The 21,903-nt window shown below is 44.3% G+C and overlaps 1 protein-coding gene across 1 annotated transcript; it reads left to right on the top strand.

The window, feature by feature from the left end:
• Nucleotides 1–4,139: 4,139 nt before the first annotated feature.
• LOC134557333 (myosin heavy chain, skeletal muscle, adult-like) lies at nucleotides 4,140–18,161 on the top strand. Its single transcript, XM_063410261.1, has 38 exons — nucleotides 4,140–4,343; nucleotides 4,432–4,575; nucleotides 4,667–4,823; nucleotides 5,146–5,173; nucleotides 5,272–5,386; nucleotides 5,472–5,564; nucleotides 6,661–6,724; nucleotides 6,817–6,915; nucleotides 7,007–7,110; nucleotides 7,191–7,329; nucleotides 7,579–7,697; nucleotides 7,785–7,934; nucleotides 8,819–8,989; nucleotides 9,231–9,537; nucleotides 9,610–9,695; nucleotides 10,181–10,268; nucleotides 10,361–10,478; nucleotides 10,604–10,727; nucleotides 10,807–10,943; nucleotides 11,045–11,300; nucleotides 11,771–12,013; nucleotides 12,122–12,298; nucleotides 12,384–12,529; nucleotides 12,617–12,707; nucleotides 12,791–13,180; nucleotides 13,296–13,422; nucleotides 13,658–13,776; nucleotides 14,055–14,251; nucleotides 14,622–14,805; nucleotides 14,893–15,058; nucleotides 15,233–15,357; nucleotides 15,636–15,944; nucleotides 16,088–16,291; nucleotides 16,541–16,666; nucleotides 16,761–16,931; nucleotides 17,021–17,125; nucleotides 17,268–17,363; nucleotides 17,734–18,161. The coding sequence occupies exons 1-38, from the start codon at nucleotides 4,140–4,142 to the stop codon at nucleotides 17,887–17,889; spliced, it is 5,835 nt and encodes a 1,944-aa protein (XP_063266331.1). The 3' UTR covers nucleotides 17,890–18,161.
• The last annotated feature ends 3,742 nt before the right edge of the window (nucleotides 18,162–21,903 follow it).

The following is a 21,903-nucleotide window of genomic DNA, read 5'->3' on the forward strand; positions in this document are numbered from 1 at the left end:
TGGATACAGGAATGGCAGAGAAATAACATTAGACAGGAACCACTTATTTTTCTTTTTGCTTCAAAATGTGTGTCATTCATTACATATTTTCCATAAGGAAGGGCTGATGCACTATTTAGGCACCCTTTTCCTAGGTGCATTTTATAGACATGGTAAGTCAGTGCTGCCCCAGCACTATCCCACTGTACTCAATTGAATTCTTCAAGTGTGGAAACAGGAAGAAGCAGTGGTAATTACATTTCAATATAGTAACAGTGCAGAGTCCTCTTAAACATTTAATTTAACTCCTTCACTTAACAGAACTGTAAGATGAAAAGAAACATTGCAATTAATGAATCAGTTTTAAGTGATAAATGTTACACTTTTTTTTTCCTTTTCCAGTCATTTTAGAAAAAATCCTCTGAATACTTGTCATGTCAATGGATGGTGTGACAAATGAACTTGACTTGACCTTTCAACCTCACTGAGCTGTTTAAAGCTGGTGGTGGCAGAGGTTTGTAAAGACTGAAACTTGTGTTGAATCCAAAGAAACACTTCCTCAAGATGAGGTGTGCTGAAATGGCAAATTTGGTCTGCATGCAGTAGGACATCTCACTTCTCTCCAACACCTCCCTTCCAGGACTCAAGAAAAGTGAAGAGCAGGGGGAAGAACAGGGAGAACAAAATCTCCTTTTTCCACTCAGTAGACTCACAGTTGTTTTAACAATACCTGAGTTTACTCAAAGGAGACTGTGCTGGTTTTGGTTGAGGTTGAGTTAATTTTCTTCAGAGTGGCTGGTGTGGGTGTGTTTTGGGTTTGTGCTGAACTCAGGGTTAATAATAGAGAGTTGCTGTGCAGAGCTCACACAGAGACAAGACCTTTTCTGCTTATTTTACTTGCCCACCTTGAAATCAGGAGTGCCATTTGCTTTCCTGCAGCCTTCAGGTTATGTTAGTACTATTTGCCATGTTATTTAGAAATGTATTTATTTAGGGAAGAAATAAGGATTTACAAGGAAATAAGTACCACCAAAGTAAAGACTTTATCAATTAATTTGTTTAAACTATAAATATTATTGTCGGAGAGCTTTTTGGATGCCAAAACCTAAAACTGGTCTTCAATTAATAGTGTCAAAGGAGCAAAAGTCTAGCACTCTTGAACCCACTCATCCTTCTATGAATCTCTAACCTCAGGATTTCCAGAATATCAGAAAATATGCAAATGAATGTTATTTTATATTTATAGAAAATATTTATATATTATATATTTATATAATATTTATATATTTATATCCAGTGATAGAATACAACTTAAACAGTACTTAGAATGGTTCAAGGTGGCTATTCTCCCTGAGTGTGCTATATTATGTTACAACTGACAGAAGTGAAACAGAGTGATATGTAATAATCTGACTAAGGTAAGCAATGCAGACAACAGTGAAATCCACGTATCATATCCATCTCTGTAAGTAGAGAGCTCTGTGAAAGGATGACTGTCATCAGACATATGATGTCCTCAGAAAAAGTTGAAGTATGCATCCAAATGTCACTGTGCTTGCCCAGGGAATGGTTGTCCCTTGCTCCCTTAGCTCAGATTCATGGAGCATCCATGGCCTTACAGTTATTAGTGGTTACCCTCATTCCTCTAGTCATCATTAGCTGTATTTCCCTCCTTAGGAATCTTCTCATATTATTTATAGGCGATTTATTCACATAGCTAGGAACAGACCAAAATTTTCTAATTATATCTAGTAACATCACTTTCCAGATTTCAGTTCATTCAGTTTGCCAGACAATGCTTTGCCAGAAACAAGGTTTGCCAAAAATGCTTTGCCCAAAGAAAGAGGAGGCATCTGCAGCATGCGCTGACCAGACCCTATAAAAGAGTCCTTGAATCTGGGCTGTTCTGCCTGCAGAGGAAACTTCATGGTAAGTGCACGTCTGTGCTGGCAGAAAGGGGCAGTGTCCCTGCAGTCCCACTTCAGCCCTGCTGTCCTGATGTTTGGACATGTACCTAGAAGGATTTGACATCTGTATGATAAAGCACGTTGGTATTTTCACTCTGTGACCTGTCTGTGGAATTCTGTGCAGCAATAATGAGAGATCTGCTGTTTCTGCTTTGCAGCACTGATCACCTCCCAGCCTGCAAGGCATCTTCTCGTAGCAGAAGAGGTAAGAGCCACATTTGCTTGCATTTAAGGGGCACAAAAAGGTGGAAGATTTCTGCAGAACAGATTTCTTCTTGGTGACAAATTACTGCTAAATTTTGTAGGCTGTTGCTGTATGCCCATGTGTTCCTTGCCACTGCTCTGCTGTGACAAATGAAGCATGCTGATGGTTGGGCAGGCTGCTCACAGCTAGCAAGATTTCCTCAGTGGCTGTGCTTGAAGACACCAGCCACTATGTAATGCCAGGAAATGCTTCTTGGGGATTCCTTGTGTTTAATTATGGAACAGTGAGGTAAATGATCTGCTCTGGCATGAAGTCCAGACAGACAGAGATAGCCAACAGAACAGAACACTGCAAAACCTTACAGACTTGTAACTTGTAATTATTACTGCATATGAAACTGGCTAGTAAATGTTATGAAAATGCTTTCCAAATGGTACTTCAGGGTTATAATATGCATGTATGCCTCCTACTAGTAAACTTGATAAAAATGCAAAAATAACTATCCAACTAACCAAACAACAAAAAGAGGGAGGTACTGGTCCTCTTCCTCTGAAAGAGGACTGAGTAAAATGGAGAATCTGCATGCTACTAGGAGCAGCTGCAAATGTTTGTTAACATTTTTGTTATTTACCTAACTAAAAATTATGACATCTTATCAAGCTGCCTGTTTGTCTAACTTCCTTGGAATTCTTTCTATTACTGACCACGTGTATCTCTTTGGAAATCCAGTACTGCATTTAGATATGTGTCTTTGATTTATCAATTCTTCAACTGAGGTTTCTAGCTTTGCCTATAGGTATTTCCACAAACAACGTAAGAAGAAACAGTTGGTTGTACATTATTTTAACCTGATGAATTATTTGTCCTTACACGGCAGTTGCTCACATAGTACTTAAATCATTTGGGATGAGAAGCAAACAACTCTAGTGAATGATTCAGAGCATCAGCAAAAGAGTAAAACATTATGCCCTAGATAGTCCTCAGAACATCTTCTGGACCATTAGCAACACAAATGGTGCATGGGATGCATCCTCAGGAACTGTAGATGACAACAAACAGCGATCTGAAATTATGCTACAGAGCAATGTTACCTTGGAGAGGATCTTCATAGGACTTCATCCCAAAGCTGATAAAAATGTCACAAATTTTAGAAAAGGCAATGTAAAATCCTGCATGTGAGAAAGAATATTCCCATGCAACAGAGTGGTATTTCATTTTGGCTGGAAAGCAACTTTGCAGAAAAGGGTAATGAATTCTGGTGCAAGTGTCACAGTGTGCATTTGGGAAAAGGAAGGTCAGCAGCACATTGTCAGACACTCATAACAGCATGGGCAGCAGGTAAAGACAAGTGATTCTTTCCCTGTATTCAGCTCCCATATCTGCAGCACCATGTGCAGTTTGGCGCTTTCTGGTGACCAGACAGTGACATTCTGGAATTAATCCAGTGGAGATATTCCAAGATAAGCAGGAGAAAATTATGTATAAGAAGAGCCTGCAATGGTGAGGTTTATCCACACTGGGCATGAAATTAAAAAGTGGATATCTTAGTGTTATCTGCAACAAAAAGATGGTTATACCATAGAAAGAGTCAGACTCTTCTCAAATGGGCAGAGTGAAAGGCTGAGGGATAAAAACCACAGGTTTCAGCCACATAAATTTTGATTAGGCAATAAATAAGGGAAATAATCACCATCAGGATCATCAGACATTAAACTGGGATGCAAGGGGACTGATAAATATCCATTCTTGGGCGTAATAAAAACTCCACTGGAAAAAGCTGTGAGAAACTGCATCCAACATTTGTCCTGGTTGCACAGAAAGGTGAACCAAAGAACTACTCAAGATTCTTCGCAAATCACACTTCCTATTACGCTGTTAGGATCTATCCATAAAGAGTGTGACAACAAAAAGCATTGGCTCATTTGGGTAACAAATCTGCTCTTCCACAGTGTTCTCTGCTCTGGCAAGCCCCCCCATAGAGTGCAGCCATGTCGTCAGACGCCGAGATGGCCATCTTTGGGGAGGCAGCTCCTTACCTCCGAAAATCAGAGAAGGAGAGAATTGAAGCCCAGAACAAACCTTTTGATGCCAAGTCATCTGTCTTCGTGGTACATGCAAAGGAATCCTTTGTGAAAGGGACAGTCACGAGCAGGGAATCAGGCAAAGTCACTGTCAAGACTGAAGGGGGAGAGGTGAGTGAAAACAAGGCTGAAGGAAAACATTTGATCCCAACACTTGAGCTTTTCAGTGACACATGTGGATCTTTTGTTTCCTTGGCAGACCCTGACCGTGAAGGAAGATCAAATCTTCTCCATGAACCCTCCCAAGTATGACAAAATCGAGGACATGGCCATGATGACCCACCTGCACGAACCCGCTGTGCTGTACAACCTCAAAGAGCGTTACGCAGCCTGGATGATCTACGTAAGTGGCAGCAGCAGCTTCCTCTGGGCAGCCTCAGGAGCTGCTGGGCCAGGCCCAGGGGAAGCCAACGTGCTGTGTCCCTTCTCCACAGACCTACTCGGGTCTCTTCTGCGTCACTGTCAACCCCTACAAGTGGCTGCCGGTGTACAACCCCGAGGTGGTGTTGGCCTACCGAGGCAAGAAGCGCCAGGAGGCCCCTCCACACATCTTCTCCATCTCTGACAACGCCTATCAGTTCATGCTGACTGGTGAGTGGCTCTCTCTGTCTCAGAGGCACTGGAGCATTCATTTCTCTCCAGGGATACTCTGTCTCAGCAAAGGGAAGAGGCTTTTTCAAAGCTTTCTTGGTTCTGACACACACAGCTGTTGTGGGGTTTACTATCTTCATAGCATTGTTTCTACTGTTTTAAATGAAAGACACCTCTGCACTCAGTGCTGAGCTTTGGAGGCTTGCTTGTTTAAGTCAAGCTGACATCAGGCCAAAGATTAAACTTACTTAGGCTTACTATGTTTCATTTTTTCTCTGTTGTTGACTGAGTTTTGAGTGCTGTGTTTCTGCCTTGTTCCCAGATCGGGAGAACCAGTCCATCCTGATCACGTACGTACACCCCCTGCGCGGGTCCCTGCGGGGCTGCCCGGTGCCAGGGGCCCTCCTGCCTGACCACGCTCCCTCTGCTTCTCCCTTGGCTTTGGCAGCGGAGAATCCGGGGCCGGGAAGACTGTGAACACCAAGCGTGTCATCCAGTACTTTGCAACAATTGCAGCCAGCGGAGAGAAGAAAAAGGAGGAGAAGTCATCCGGCAAAATGCAGGTGAGTCAGGAAGAACAGACTGAATGCTTGGCCTGTCATTGCCCTGTCAACTAAACACAGTCACTGAATACTCATCACCCTGCAGGGAACGCTTGAGGATCAAATCATCAGTGCCAACCCTCTGCTGGAGGCCTTTGGAAACGCCAAGACCGTGAGGAACGACAACTCCTCACGCTTTGTGAGTTTTTGACTAGAGAAGTTGTCATTTATATGGGAACAAGGATGTCAGAACATGCTGTCATGTCTGAAGTGTCAAAGTCAGATGACTGTATTAATTAAAATAAGATTTTCCACGTATTTTTGCCAATTAAAGTAGACTATCTAATTAAAAATACATCCTTAGAAGTACAATACAGCATACAAAGGGGGATAATTTAAATAAGTTTTAATAACTATATTATTATCTATCTACAAATATATATACACATATTCTTAGTGTCTATCATATTGACTGAAGACACAATTTTGTAGAAATTGATGTAATACAGAAGAAGAGAAGATGAGTCATACAGGATAGAAATTGCTGGATGGAAATTTTTTTCTGGTCTTCATCAGACTGGCAAAAATATGAATCTCTGGGTTTTAGGCACAAAATTGGGCAGATGTATTAATCTGACTGTTCAGACCTTGATATATGTTGTCTAGAAACGGTTATGGAGAGGTTTCCTTCAGTACATCTTACCAGAAAACCAACTACTCTATGGAATGTTCTTTCGATCATTTTAATGCAAAAAGCCATTCTTAATTTCTATTAGTTTAACTGGGACTTTCCTTGAAAAACCACAGTGCCATACCACAATTTCAGGCTAAAGTTCCTTGTTTTGGGTGTGTTGCCTCTATCTCTACAACTCAGACAGTAACAGCTGACTTCTGTTTTCCATAAGACCAAAAATTTAATTTTTAGGCCATGAAAATCTGTCATCACGGCATGCTTTCTGATTAGGAAATGGCTTTCACTTTATCCATGTTTGAATTGCAACAAAATTGCAACAAAAGTGACCGAATAGAATGTGCTATTAGTGGTCTTTTCATTCATGTGCATTCATGGTTATCCATTAAATAGTAATGGATAATAAAGCTCAGATTTATCCACTAGTGCTGGCAGTATAGAGAAGTTCCTGAATTTAATTTTGTCCTGTTTTGCTTTGTTAAAGAAAAATTAAAAGCAGAACAACTTCTAACTTTGAAGCCTATCCTCTGTGTAAAATGTAAGGTCACATGCTTACAGTCATGGTGAGATTTCAAAATGTCTTTTTTTCTTTCCCCTCTAAAAGGGCAAATTCATTCGAATCCACTTTGGGGCCACAGGCAAACTGGCTTCTGCGGACATTGAAACATGTAAGAGACCACCTGACCTGATCCCATTCCTTCCTCCCTTTCCACCTCAGTGTCCTTTCTCAGGCCTGACTCTGTCCTGCCGTCCTTGCCAGATCTGCTGGAGAAGTCCAGAGTCACTTTCCAGCTCAAGGCGGAAAGGAGCTACCACATCTTTTATCAGATCATGTCCAACAAGAAACCGGAGCTAATTGGTATGAAGTATTATAAATTGTAATAAAATCTGAATGTATTTAATATTTATCTTCATCCTCACACCCAGATACGTCTTATTCCTCTTTCCAGACATGCTCCTCATCACCACCAACCCATATGACTACCAGTTTGTGAGTCAAGGGGAGATCACTGTTGCCAGCATCAACGACCAGGAGGAGCTGATGGCCACAGATGTAAGTGTCACAGAGCATATTGGTGTGGTGAAACTTCCTTGTAATTATCCAGAGGTTTATTTGACTGATTCTGTTGCCAGAGTGCCATTGACATCCTGGGTTTCACTGCTGATGAGAGAACAGCCATCTACAAGCTGACAGGGGCTGTCATGCACTATGGGAACCTGAAGTTCAAGCAGAAGCAACGAGAGGAGCAGGCAGAGCCTGATGGCACCGAAGGTATTGAAACCTTGTAGAACTGCTAATAACAGACAGAGTTATGTAGCTGGAAGTTGGCAATCATCTATTTTCTTTCTGTTTACTTTCACAAATACATAAATCTCAGCTTCCAGACTCTTCATGCTTCTAAATTTCCCTTCATGATATCACAAAATTTCAGTGCTGAGACCAACAACTACATCTTAGAGGATATAATTTTTTAGTTATCACTCCTCTTCTGTCACTTCCTCCCTCTCTCTTTGTGTTTAGTTGCTGACAAGGCTGCCTACCTGATGGGTCTGAACTCAGCAGACCTGCTCAAGGCCCTCTGCTACCCCCGAGTCAAGGTGGGGAATGAATACGTGACCAAGGGCCAAACTGTGCAGCAGGTAACAACTTGACTGGGAATCTCTGACTTGATTTACTCTCTTCCTTTGGGTACTATTTTTCTTCTTCTCCATTCTGCTTTGATTTAGGTGTACAATTCAGTGGGTGCCCTGGCAAAAGCTGTCTATGAGAAGATGTTCCTGTGGATGGTTGTTCGCATCAACGAGCAACTGGACACGAAGCAGCCCAGGCAGTACTTCATTGGTGTCCTGGACATTGCTGGCTTCGAGATCTTTGATGTAAGCACCACAGAAATCATAGTCAGATCTTGTATAGGCAATTCGGTGCCAAGAGAAATTGGAGATTTATGCTGATTTTTTTTTCTTAAACATTATACTCAGTTGTATATTCAAATTAGTAGTTCATTTTTTGAAAAACATTTACTTGTTATTTTCTGGAAATATTTTCCTTCTTTCTATATGTCAGTGCTTTTTCCATTGAACTTCAGTGGATCTTTATATAATATCTTTATAATGCACACAAGGAAGAAGCATCTGCTTTTTATATAATTAACACAAATGTCACAGTTTTTCAATAATTTGAACTTAATATTCAAAACACTCCAAAGGAAAAAAGGACAGAAATACTCAAGATAGAATATTATAGAGTAGAGGAAGAGAAAGGTAGACTTCAATCTCACACAGAAGTTAACCAAGTCTTTGGGAAAAGAGACCAGTATATATATACTTTTCTTCTTAAGAGCCAAAGGGTGATCCCAACAAGAAGGTAACATTGGCTGTTCCAGTTCAGACTGAGCAGTTCTGTAGATATTTATGGAGGGTATCTGAGTCCAGTTCAGAGCTGGCAAACACTGGGAACGTTTAATGTTTTTATAAGGGCAATGGGAAAATTTAATATAAATTAAGAGAAAGGAGTAAATTGAACCTTGATGGGACTAACAAAAAATAAGAAATTCAATTTAGAAATAAGTCATAGATCCCCTACAATCAAATAAAGCAACCTTTTTAAAAATAGATAATTGGAGGTTGTAAAATTAAACCCTTTGTCTTAATTTGGCATCCCTGCATAGGATTCTGAGATGGGATTCTGAGTGTGAAGGAGAAAGCTCTACAGGCAGCTCTTTGTCTTGAAAATGAGTAAACCTTGTCTTTGCCTTCTGCAGTTCAACAGCCTGGAGCAGCTGTGCATCAACTTCACCAATGAGAAACTGCAACAGTTCTTTAACCACCACATGTTCGTGCTGGAGCAGGAGGAGTACAAGAAGGAGGGCATTGAATGGGAGTTCATTGACTTTGGCATGGACCTGGCTGCCTGCATTGAGCTCATTGAGAAGGTATTTCTGTAATTCACAATGTGAGGTATTTTCAGAAATGCATTCATTTTCTGTATCTTTTTAAATTAAGCTTGAAATGGTAAATATGTTACTAGAGATAAATCAGTTTGTAGTATTTTATGATTTGCTGAGCAGAACAATCCCTGCAAACAGTAATATCATCCCACTCAGGAAGTTAATTTATCTCTGAGTCTTTCTGCCTTTTCATCTTGTCCTGCCTCCTTGCTTGTGCTTCTCCCAGCCCATGGGCATCTTCTCCATCCTGGAAGAGGAGTGCATGTTCCCCAAGGCAACTGACACCTCTTTCAAGAACAAGCTCTATGACCAGCACCTGGGCAAGTCCAACAACTTCCAGAAGCCCAAGCCTGGCAAGGGCAAGGCTGAAGCTCACTTCTCCCTGGTGCACTACGCTGGAACAGTGGACTACAACATCACTGGCTGGCTGGAGAAGAACAAGGACCCTCTGAATGAAACTGTCATTGGGCTGTACCAGAAATCATCTGTGAAGACCCTGGCTTTACTCTTTGCCTCTGCTGGAGGAGAGGCAGGTGAGTTCTCTGAAATATCATCTCTTTGATGTCCCCAAAGGAACACATGTTTCATTGTCTTTACTTTATCAGAGGCTAGTGGTGGTGGTGGTGGCGGCGGCAAGAAGGGAGCCAAGAAGAAGGGTTCTTCTTTCCAGACTGTCTCAGCTCTTTTCAGGGTACGTAAACACCTTTTCTTTTCATATATGCAGAGAATTATTCTGCATTTTTAGCTGGCTCAGACACAGAAAAAAAACCAAAAAATACCCAACAATTAACCAACCAAGCAAGAAACCAACTAGCCAACCAACCAACAAAAATTTCGAAGTATAACTTTTCTTTAGACGACCATTGGAAACAAAAATCTTATGGAATGAAAAACGGCACTCTAAAAACCTAAACTTACAATTAACGTAAATTTTGTCATAAAACATGCCCACTTTCTATCCTTCATAAGGTTGATGGTAAGTTTTTTCTTATCCTACAAGGTGATTTTTGATGCTGAGATTCAGGAGGAATTGAGAAACTGATTGAGGCATTATTAGCTGACAATTTTCAGCCTAGTCTATATCCATTGATGGATCTTTCATGTTAAATTCAAAGAATGCAAAGGGTTACTTTTTCCACTTTACTTATAAATGCACAATGAATCATGATCCCACAGGAGAATCTCAACAAGCTGATGACCAATCTGCGGAGCACTCACCCCCATTTTGTGCGCTGCATCATCCCCAATGAGACTAAAACACCTGGTAAGATGCTCAAGCGGAAAGATCCTGGCTCTGATACACCCGTTCATCCCTGCCTTCAATCTGTGCCATTCCTTTGTGCTCTGCATTGCCAGGTGCCATGGAGCACGAGCTGGTGCTGCACCAGCTGCGCTGTAACGGCGTGCTGGAAGGGATCAGGATCTGCAGGAAGGGGTTCCCCAGCAGAGTCCTCTACGCTGACTTCAAACAGAGGTGAGAGCATGGTGCTTGTCAGCATCATTAAAAGCAGTGTTGGTTCACTTATGGGTCCATGGTCTTTAGTGACTACTGTGTGTTGCTTGGAAAAAAAACATTCTTATCTTCCTCTGATTCCACAGATACAAGGTGCTCAATGCCAGTGCCATCCCTGAGGGACAGTTCATCGATAGCAAGAAGGCTTCTGAGAAGCTCCTTGGGTCAATCGATGTGGATCACACTCAGTACAGATTTGGACACACCAAGGTACAACCCCCTCCATTCACTGCCTGCCTGGGCTTTGCTCTGCCTGGCAGTGATGTGCTGCAACATTCCTTCTCTCCAGGTGTTCTTCAAAGCTGGGCTGATAGGGCTGCTGGAGGAGATGCGGGATGAGAAGCTGGCACAGCTCATCACCCGCACTCAAGCCTTGTGCAGGGGCTTCCTGATGAGGGTGGAGTACCAGAGAATGGTGGAGCGGAGGTACACCTTCCTCTTCTTCAGTTAAAGGCACTTTGCTTGGGGGAAAGTGTTGATATTTATCAGACTGAGAATATTCATTATATGTTTTAATTATGCCTCAGGGAATCCATCTTCTGCATCCAGTACAACATTCGTTCATTCATGAATGTCAAACACTGGCCATGGATGAAGCTGTTCTTCAAGATCAAGCCCTTGCTGAAGAGTGCAGAGTCTGAGAAGGAGATGGCCAACATGAAGGAGGAGTTTGAGAAAACCAAGGAAGAGCTTGCAAAGTCTGAGGCAAAGCGGAAGGAGCTGGAGGAGAAAATGGTTTCCTTACTGAAGGAGAAAAATGACCTGCAGCTCCAAGTGCAGGCTGTGAGTATCACCATTTATTTCCCACTCAGAAAAGGCACCTAGTTGTTCCGACCACTCTGTCTCGGGCAGAAGGTCAGGTGTCCATTATATTAAAAAGGAAGCTTAGAAAGTAGTGTCTTACGTAGTATGCTGTGCTCCCTGATAGACAGGAAAAGAAGCAAGGGACATCAAGTGGGTGTAAAGGCTCCTGCTTTTCTGAGGAAGATGCCATCTATAGATATCCAGGACAGGATTGTACCCTCACCCCCTACTCCATTTAATATTACCACAATTTCAAACTCTGAGAGATATTTTTGAAAGAGTAAAAAACATACAAAAAAATTTGAATGTTACAACTGAGAACTTGCATATCTATTTCCCAGGCAGAAAAGCTGCCAACATTGTAAAGCTGTTTGAGTGGATAGGCAAAAAGACAAATAAGAGAAACTTTCTAATATTATAAACAAATATAATCTTTTTCTACCCACCAGGAAGCAGATAGCTTGGCTGATGCTGAGGAAAGATGTGACCAGCTCATCAAAACCAAAATTCAGCTGGAAGCCAAAATTAAGGAGGTGACTGAAAGGGCTGAGGATGAAGAGGAAATTAATGCTGAGCTGACAGCCAAGAAGAGGAAACTGGAAGATGAATGTTCAGAGCTGAAGAAAGATATTGATGACCTTGAGCTAACACTGGCCAAGGTGGAGAAGGAGAAACATGCCACCGAAAACAAGGTATGAGGCAGAACCTGTCACAAGCACTCCAGAAAATGGGCTGTGTGCTATTACAGAACTTCCATATCTAATTCCTTGATTTACATTTGCTTCCTTTCTTGTCTTAAGGTGAAAAACCTGACTGAGGAGATGGCAGCCCTGGACGAGACCATTGCCAAGCTGACTAAAGAGAAGAAGGCCCTCCAAGAGGCCCATCAGCAGACCCTGGATGACCTGCAGGCAGAGGAGGACAAAGTCAATACTCTGACCAAAGCCAAGACCAAGCTGGAACAGCAAGTGGACGATGTGAGCAGACAGACATTGGGCAGGAAGGGGACAGGTATGGAGCCTGACGTGGCTGGTAGAGGCCTGATGGTGTTGTTGTGTTTAGCTGGAAGGGTCCCTGGAGCAAGAGAAGAAACTGCGCATGGACCTGGAGAGAGCCAAGAGGAAACTGGAAGGAGACCTGAAGCTGGCCCAGGACAGCATCATGGATTTGGAGAACGATAAGCAGCAGCTGGATGAGAAACTGAAGAAGTAAGTGTGGCCCTGGGGCAGCTGAGTGCTGGGCTGCAGCACTTGTCTTTTTTCTTTGAGCTCTAACACGGTTCACTTGGCCCAAAGGAAAGACTTTGAGATCAGCCAGATCCAGAGCAAGATCGAGGATGAACAAGCCCTGGGCATGCAACTTCAGAAGAAGATCAAGGAGCTGCAGGCAAGTCTCTGTTGCTTCCCCTGCCTTGCTGAGGCTCAGGCCCGAGGAGGGCAGGGGTGTGAGGGGTCCCTGGTGTTGTGCAGGCCCGCATTGAGGAGCTGGAGGAGGAAATTGAGGCCGAGCGAACATCTCGCGCCAAAGCAGAGAAGCATCGGGCTGACCTGTCCAGGGAGCTGGAGGAGATCAGCGAGCGCCTGGAAGAAGCAGGAGGGGCCACAGCAGCTCAGGTTGAGATGAACAAGAAGCGCGAGGCAGAGTTCCAGAAGATGCGGCGTGACCTGGAAGAGGCCACGCTGCAGCACGAAGCCACGGCTGCCGCCCTGCGCAAGAAGCACGCGGACAGCACGGCTGAGCTGGGCGAGCAGATCGACAACCTGCAACGCGTCAAGCAGAAGCTGGAGAAGGAGAAGAGTGAGATGAAGATGGAGATCGATGACCTGGCCAGCAACATGGAGTCTGTCTCCAAAGCCAAGGTATGCAAATATTTGATAGGCTCATTGGCCCAGTGGAATACAACACACCTCTTGCACCTGGCCTTCTTTAGAGTTTGGATTGTTAACTCCTCACCTTCCATATGCTGGAACACAGGCCAACCTGGAGAAGATGTGCCGCACCCTGGAAGATCAGCTGAGTGAGCTAAAGACCAAGGAAGAAGAACATCAGCGCATGATCAACGACCTCAATGCTCAAAGAGCTCGTCTGCAGACAGAGGCAGGTGAGACACCCACACCTACATGTGCAGATCAATAAGGTCTCAGAGTTATTGTAAAATTACTCTCCTGGGCGTATGGGCTTTCCAACACACTTTGTGTCACATCTACTGCAAAATACTTGAAATAGGATCATAAGTTTCAGCATGGACTGCAAACCATCTAATTTTACATCTCCAAATGTTTTCAGTGTCATGATCAAGGTCATTACAACTGTTTTGTATCTCCAAATTTTCTCAGGTGAATATTCACGCCAGGTGGAAGAGAAGGATGCTTTGGTTTCTCAGCTGTCAAGAGGCAAACAGGCTTTCACTCAACAGATTGAGGAACTCAAGAGGCATCTGGAGGAAGAGATAAAGGTGATTTCCTCATCTCAGAGGTGTTCCAGACACTTATGTGACTACTGAACCACCATGATGTGACATGGAAAAAAATGTAATGTTATTTGGTTAATGTCACGTCACGCCAACTTTTACCTAGAGTTTAACTGCAATTCCTTTTTCTCATTCCCAGCTTCTTTCCACATTAAGTGCATGGTTGTCTGTTTGAATAGAAGCATAATCCAGTGTCCACTTAACATTCAGTCAGATTTCCTGGGGTGTTTGTGTTCCATGATCCAATACCCTTGTTCCTGCAGGCCAAGAATGCCCTGGCCCACGCCCTGCAGTCTGCTCGCCACGACTGTGACCTGCTGAGGGAACAATATGAGGAGGAGCAGGAGGCCAAGGGGGAGCTGCAGCGAGCCCTGTCCAAGGCCAACAGTGAAGTGGCCCAGTGGAGAACCAAATACGAGACGGACGCGATTCAGCGCACGGAGGAGCTCGAGGAGGCCAAGTACGTGGGGAAGCAGGGTGGCAAATGATGGGAGCAGACTGAAACTGGTCAAGGGAAACTGGAATCTCTGAGAGTGGGTTAAGACAAGAATGGGATGAAGGCCAGGACATACTGTCTTGATTAAAAAAGGGAACAGAGGAAAGGGAGGGAAAAAGAGAGAGATTGGAAGGGAAAACATAGGGGTAGAAGGGCTAAGACAGGCCTAGTCTTCCATGAGTGATAAGACAAAGAAGCGATAGATCTTGTTGGCTGCATGCACTCATGGACAATCAAAAACATTGTGGAAAACATTTGCATCAAAACCTCCAAAGTGAAAAAGAGTTGATGCCTTTGCAATTTCCAGCATGGCACTGTGCTTTTCTCCTCCCAGGAAGAAGCTGGCCCAGCGCCTGCAGGATGCAGAGGAACACGTTGAGACTATCAATGCCAAATGTGCCTCCCTGGAGAAGACAAAGCAGAGGCTGCAGAATGAAGTGGAGGACCTGATGATTGATGTGGAGAGATCCAATGCTGCCTGTGCTGCTCTGGATAAGAAGCAGAAGAACTTTGACAAGGTCCTTTGGCCTCCAGCATCAGCACTCCTGGCCACAGCAGGGCCCCTGTGATGGCCACAGCCCAACTCACACCCCATTTCTCTTCAGATCCTGGCAGAATGGAAGCAGAAGTACGAGGAAACACAGGCTGAGCTGGAGGCCTCCCAGAAGGAGTCACGCTCTCTGAGCACAGAGCTGTTCAAGATGAAGAATGCCTATGAGGAGTCCTTGGACCACCTGGAAACAATGAAGCGGGAGAACAAGAACTTGCAGCGTAAGTCCCTGGCCCTCTGCTCCTCACTGGCCTTGCAGTGAGGTATCAGCCATCATCACCATTTTTCATGGGGCTGTGCCTGCAGATCTGCAGAGATTCCTGTCACCTTGGTGGGACAGGACCCTTCCCATTCTGCTCTCTGCCTGACCATGGCATTGGTCTTTGTTCCCACAGAGGAGATTTCCGACCTCACGGAGCAGATTGCAGAGGGAGGAAAGGCAATTCATGAGCTGGAGAAAGTCAAGAAGCAGATTGAGCAGGAGAAATCGGAACTGCAAGCCTCCCTGGAGGAAGCTGAGGTAAAGCCCTCTGATGATAATTGATTACTTTCAACACAGTTTGATAACTTCTGATAACATTTATGTAACTCTATGCATTGAGAATTGAGTGGAGCCATATAAAGCAGGGTTTCTCCACACCCTAAAATCTATGAATCCACGGGTATGCTTTTTGTTCTTCTTTCTTGAAATCTCAGAGTATTATCTCTGGTGATACATTATTATTTAAGATAACAATTCATGTAAAGTTGATGACACTGTTATTTTTTATAATTAACTGGATTTTATACTTTATTCAGGCCTCCCTGGAACATGAGGAGGGGAAGATCCTACGCCTGCAGCTTGAGCTCAACCAAGTGAAGGCTGAGATTGACAGGAAGATAGCAGAGAAAGATGAGGAGATTGATCAGATGAAGAGAAACCACCTGCGAGTGGTAGACTCCATGCAGAGCACCCTGGATGCTGAGATCAGGAGCAGGAATGAAGCCCTGAGGCTGAAGAAGAAGATGGAGGGAGACCTGAATGAAATGGAGATCCAGCTGAGCCACGCCAATCGCATGGCTGCAGAGGCACAGAAGAACCTGAGAAACACCCAGGCAGTGCTCAAGGTATGGCATTACAGACCAGGTGATCACTGGTTTCCTGCACAGCTACAAATAGTTCTCTTCGACTGTTCTAGCTTTTCTATATTAATATGAAAATGGAAAATAAGTTGATGGGGAAAATATGCCTCTTGTGTCTCTCTTTCCAGGACACCCAGATCCATTTGGATGATGCTCTTAGGACACAGGAGGACCTGAAGGAGCAGGTGGCCATGGTGGAGCGCAGGGCAAACCTGCTGCAGGCTGAAGTTGAGGAGCTCCGGGCAGCCCTGGAGCAGACAGAGAGATCAAGAAAAATGGCTGAACAGGAGCTTCTGGATGCCAGTGAGAGAGTTCAGCTCCTCCACACTCAGGTAAGTTCTAGATTTGAAGACAAACAACACCTAGGCTATTTAGAAAAGGGAAATTACTAAAAAGTCTCTCTTCCTTTTTTAATTGTAATATAACATTTATGCTTCAGCAGTCTACCATTGCCATTTATCAGTTATTTGTATCCTTCATATAAAACTGTAACAAATATATAAATAAAAATAGGTAATATTATTTTTCTAAAAATGGTGTGAAGCAACAGGAGAAAAAAACATACTTTTTTCCTTCAATAGAACACCAGCCTGATCAACACCAAGAAGAAGCTGGAAACAGACATTGCCCAGATCCAGGGTGAAATGGAGGACACCATCCAGGAAGCCCGCAATGCTGAGGAGAAGGCCAAGAAGGCCATCACAGATGTGAGTTGGACACTCCTGCTGTTGCTGATGGTGAATGCACTCTCCCCAAAATATCTCCAGCCCCCAAATGGCTTTGCCCCTTTGCTCTGCTCAGGCGGCCATGATGGCAGAAGAGCTGAAGAAGGAGCAGGACACCAGTGCCCACCTGGAGAGGATGAAGAAGAACCTGGACCAGACGGTCAAGGACCTGCAGCACCGTCTGGAAGAGGCCGAGCAGCTGGCACTGAAGGGAGGGAAGAAGCAGATCCAGAAGCTGGAGGCCAGGGTGTGTAGGGCTGGGGTTGTGAGTGAGTTGTGTCTGTGTCCCTGCAGAGACATTGTCAGGAGGCTGCAGGGATGGGCTTGTCCTTGCAGGTGCGGGAGCTGGAAGGGGAGGTGGATGCTGAGCAGAAGCGCAGCGCTGAAGCCGTGAAGGGAGTGCGCAAGTACGAGCGCAGGGTGAAGGAACTGACCTACCAGGTAAGGCAGGAGCACTCCTGCTCTGACACGCTTTGCTCACAGCAAGGCACACTTTGTACACCCCATCCCCAAGGGGAACTGTCAGCCTTGTGTGATGCAGAACCAAGAATTGACTCTCTTTCCTGTTTGCCAACTACTTTAGTCTGAGGAAGACAGGAAGAATGTCCTCAGGCTGCAGGATCTGGTGGACAAGCTGCAAATGAAGGTGAAATCCTACAAGAGACAAGCTGAGGAAGCTGTGAGTATTGCTTAGGGAAATAAAAAGCATCACTTCCTATTGGTGCAACACAGTTGTCCAGGACATGAATATCAGAAATTGTGAAAATATCCAAAATCATCAGTTGAGGAGGGGGACCTTGTCATCCAGATGTTCCCCCAGGCACATGAGCACCAAACTAGTGGGAGAAAAAGTATAGAAATGACAAATTGAAATTAGGAAGTTGCTCCTCACATGTGACACAGTCCTGGTGAAGGTTGTCCCAGTAGGGTCCTGAAAAGGGGATGTGAGAGCAGTGGTGGGAGGGGGATGGAGATCTGCAAGGCTCCCTTATAGCAGGAGTGAAAGCCCTGCCCTGACCTGCTAACCCTGACTCCCTCTTTCCTCACAGGAGGAGCTGTCCAATGTCAACCTCTCCAAGTTCCGCAAGATCCAGCACGAGCTGGAGGAAGCCGAGGAGCGGGCTGACATTGCAGAGTCACAGGTCAACAAGCTCCGGGTGAAGAGCCGGGAGTTTCACAGCAAGAAAATAGCAGAGGAAGAGTGAAAATGTCCTGAGGCAGCAAAGTGACCTGAGGGTGGCACAAAATGTGAGCCCTCTGTCACTTCTACAACTAAGCTTTATAAATTTGTCAGTGTCTTAAGACTAAAGACTGTAGATTCCTTTGCATAAAAAGCAGTAGTTACATTTTAGTTCTGCAGTTATTTAAGTTTGTTTGTGTTCAAATAATTAGTATTCAGGAGTAACTCCTGAATTTTCTGGAGTAAGATTCAGAAGCTCCAGTACTCCGACTATAGTCAGAGTAATAGGCATGAGAGTGTTTCCCAGCAATGGAATTGTGATTTAAAGTTAGAAAAGAACCAAATATTAAATAAATAATGTTCTTTAGGAAGAGAAATTGTTGTTCTATGTTTTACAAGTAGTTTACAAGCATACATGGCAAAGGGAATCGTTTTTGTTTTCTAACACTGGAATTGGGAGCAACCCTGGTAACACGACACCATAATGAAATCTCCAATTCTGACACCCTGAGAATATAGATAAGCACTAAACATGGTGTTTCCACATTGCCAAGCAGTGCTTCCTGAATTCCTTTTGCAGCAATGCACGAGCTTTGTTGTATAAGGGAACAGAAAACTGGATGGAAAAAGAGTAGCTGATAGACCCTGACCTTTTTTTTCATCCCACATGGGGTAACATTACAGAATATAATGCATGAGCAGGACAAAAATGAGGAAAAGATGACCATGAGGAAGAGCAAGGCAGCAAGGATGTTTCCCTCTCTCAGCCATTCTCATCAGTGCCCCAGGGGGGGCTGTGCACACTGAGCAGGTGGGGAGTCAGGAGAGCACAGGTACCTCCCCCCTGAAGCAGAGAGATCACAGTGACATTCACACAGGAGCTGCCTTTGTCTGCAATAGGTGTTCAGAGGCACCCTGCACAGCAAGCAGCAGTGCAGCTTCACATAACCATTCACTAGACCCGGGCACTACATTTTCTACAAGATTCTACAAGCAGATATTGGGAATGGTAAATGAGACTTGGCTTTGACTACAGGGACGCTTACAGGTCCTTCAAGGTTCCTGGCTATTTCTACACCTCTACATTTACAGGGGGTACTTCAGAGAGCTGTGAAATGGCTGGGAAAGAGAGCTGGAGATACTGCACAGCCTTTCGCAGTGACCATAGCAGTCTGTGTTTGCAGTAACAGCTTTCAGGACTGGGAGGTCCTCCTCCTCCCAAACACACTGAGGTTTACACCCATAGCATCCTCCCATGTTATAACCAAATATGGAATAGTTTGCTAGGCAGGAGCTAAATATATTTAAGGAAAAGATGACACCGTGTGTTGACTCCTGTGTCACTGTAAGTGATGCTCCTCAGAGACATCATCTCTATGTGTGAATCTGTGAAAACTTCATCAGTGCCAGTGATATCTGGGCAACAAGGAAAAGATACCTTGGGTACCTTTTTAAACCTGCTGACAGACTAGCAAACATCACAACAGCTCTGGGGACCATATATCAATGCCAAAACCCCCTGTTCCCTTGGGACAATGTTCCAAACACCCTCCAAAATGAACAAGCTGTTCTGACTGTGAAAGAATCAGGATGCACTTGAAGGACCTGAAACTCTTGGGGCTCCTCTCTCACCTGGAAGAAATTACAGCCTGGGGTAATGAGGATTTGTTACTAAATGCTCAGCTGATGAAAGGTGACATTGCAGGTCCTTTCAGAGACACCACCTTGGGCCAGAATTCCAAGTGCACAGGTGGGAGAGGGAGAGAAATCACACTCACTGCACTGTGCTGAGCTGCCCTTGCCTCCAGCCATCCTGGAAAGCATGGCTGGAGACTTTTTGGAATCAAAGTGCAATATGAAAGGGATGAGTAAGGAAAAGCAGTTTCCCCTCACTTTTGATTTGCTGCCTTGGCTGGAGGACAGGAGTCATTTTGCATCAAGACACTATTTCTGGAGTCAGGCTGCCTGTGATCTGAAATGTGCTGATGCACAGGTAACTGATCTTGGAAGAAACATGGGCCCATAAAAGGCATAAAGGACCATCTGAAAGAGAAGATTTAAAATAGATGCAACTGATGAGCTCCACTAGAGCTGCTGCCCCATGTGGACAGTGGTGTTGTCTGACCTTCAACAGCCTGGGCATGGACAACTGTGTCTGCTGGGCACAAAAACATCAACACTTTACAAGGCACTACAACATGGAGAAAGTATTTCTGACCTGAAGACACAGGTTCCTCACAGAGGTTTCTTGCCAACAATTCAGCTTTCCAGTTCTCCAAGCACTCATTGTCTATGCCCTCAGCCCACAGCAACATTGCCTTGACCAGAAAGGGCTTTCTTCACCAACAGCAGAAAATAAGGGGCCCAGGGAGAGAAGGACAGAAAGGAAGAGAGAAGCAAAGGAGGGAGAGGAGAGGAGAGGAGAGGAGAGGAGAGGAGAGGAGAGGAGAGGAGAGGAGAGGAGAGGAGAGGAGAGGAGAGGAGAGGAGAGGAGAGGAGAGGAGAGGAGAGGAGAGGAGAGGAGAGGAGAGGAGAGGAGAGGAGAGGAGAGGAGAGGAGAGGAGAGGAGAGGAGAGGAGAGGAGAGGAGAGGAGAGGAGAGGAGAGGAGAGGAGAGGAGAGGAGAGGGTAGATGCTGTGAGAAAAAAATGGAGAAAGACAGTGAAACAGAAAATTACAAACAAAAGAGACAAAGAGAGGAAGATACTGAGAAAGATGAGAAAGAAAGCAAGACTGAGAAAAAATATTGAGATGGGGAGCAAGAAAATTTGTGAATAGGAGGGGAGAAAGAGACAGAAAATAGAAGTGGAAGGAAGGAACAAAAAGAAAAAGTAAGAGAGCAAACAATTTAGCATCATTTGGGTGTTGCTATCTGACAGCCTGACTCTGGACTTTGCTGCTTTTGACCACTGCTCTTGTGAACCCCCTGTCCACCCACCCATATCACGCCCAAGACCCTACAATTGTTGCCTTCCTAAGAAAAGTAAGAGAGTGCCTTGAGAAACAAATGTGTTCTCTGAATCTCTGCTCTGTCCTGACACTGCAGGAGAGACAGACAAATTGTGTCTGGTGCCTCCTCACGTCCCAAGGCCTTGTGAGCAGTGATGTTAAAAGAAAAGGCTGAAAACACTGAAGTGGGGCAGCTTGGGAAAGCAGAAATGCTTGTGGGGACTGGGAGGGATGAAAAGAATGTGAGACACTCATGGGAGAGTGGATAGAATGGGTTCACACTGCAGGCTTTGCATGACAGCTGACTGCTTTGCAAGCTGCTAATACTTCTAGACACAGAGTCCAAATGTGATGGTGTTCATGGCAGACACACAAGTCAGTACACAGAGTATTAGAATTTAAGCTAGGCAGGAAGTTTTCCCATCCTTAAATGCTCTTGGAAATGTTTGCAATTTCCTCCTCTCTTGGTATTCCAAAACACTTTTTAATGTTTTTTCCACCCTGAAAGATACCTGCCTCAGTGAGCCAAAAATCTGGCCTTAAGGAAGAATAGACTATGTTCATGCCTCCACATTGCAGTACAGAACTACTGAAATCAAACAAGGAGATGCTTAGCATTAACACAGAGAAAAACCTGTTTTTCCTAGGAGTGCTTTGAGATTGTGACTGAGCCCTTGTGGAAGTGAGGGGAAAACTGGCATGAAAAACATACTACAACATAACCCACAATAGTTCTGTGCATAACTGCCTGAGCCTTACTCTGTTGCAGGAGGTATTATAGGTGTTAAAACCAGTTTTTAGGTCATAAGTAACATGTGACAATTCTTAAGAAGAGTACAGCCACATCTCAGACAAGGATAATATGTATGTTTCTTCAAATCATGGTATTCAAAAGCAAAGTTATCAAAACCAGATGCCTTTATGGCACCAGTTATCTGTCAGTGATTTCGACTGCTCAACATGTTCTCTGATGTTTTCTGGGAGAAGCAGTCACCTTTTCAATATTGCACTATTTTAGTAACCCTGATTTCCTTTTGATCCAGATCCTTCTCCACCTTCAGCTCCTTCTACCACCTGTTGCCTTTCTTGTT

This window comes from Prinia subflava, chromosome 12, assembly GCF_021018805.1.
Source record: "Prinia subflava isolate CZ2003 ecotype Zambia chromosome 12, Cam_Psub_1.2, whole genome shotgun sequence".
In the NCBI taxonomy this organism is placed as follows: domain Eukaryota; kingdom Metazoa; phylum Chordata; class Aves; order Passeriformes; family Cisticolidae; genus Prinia; species Prinia subflava.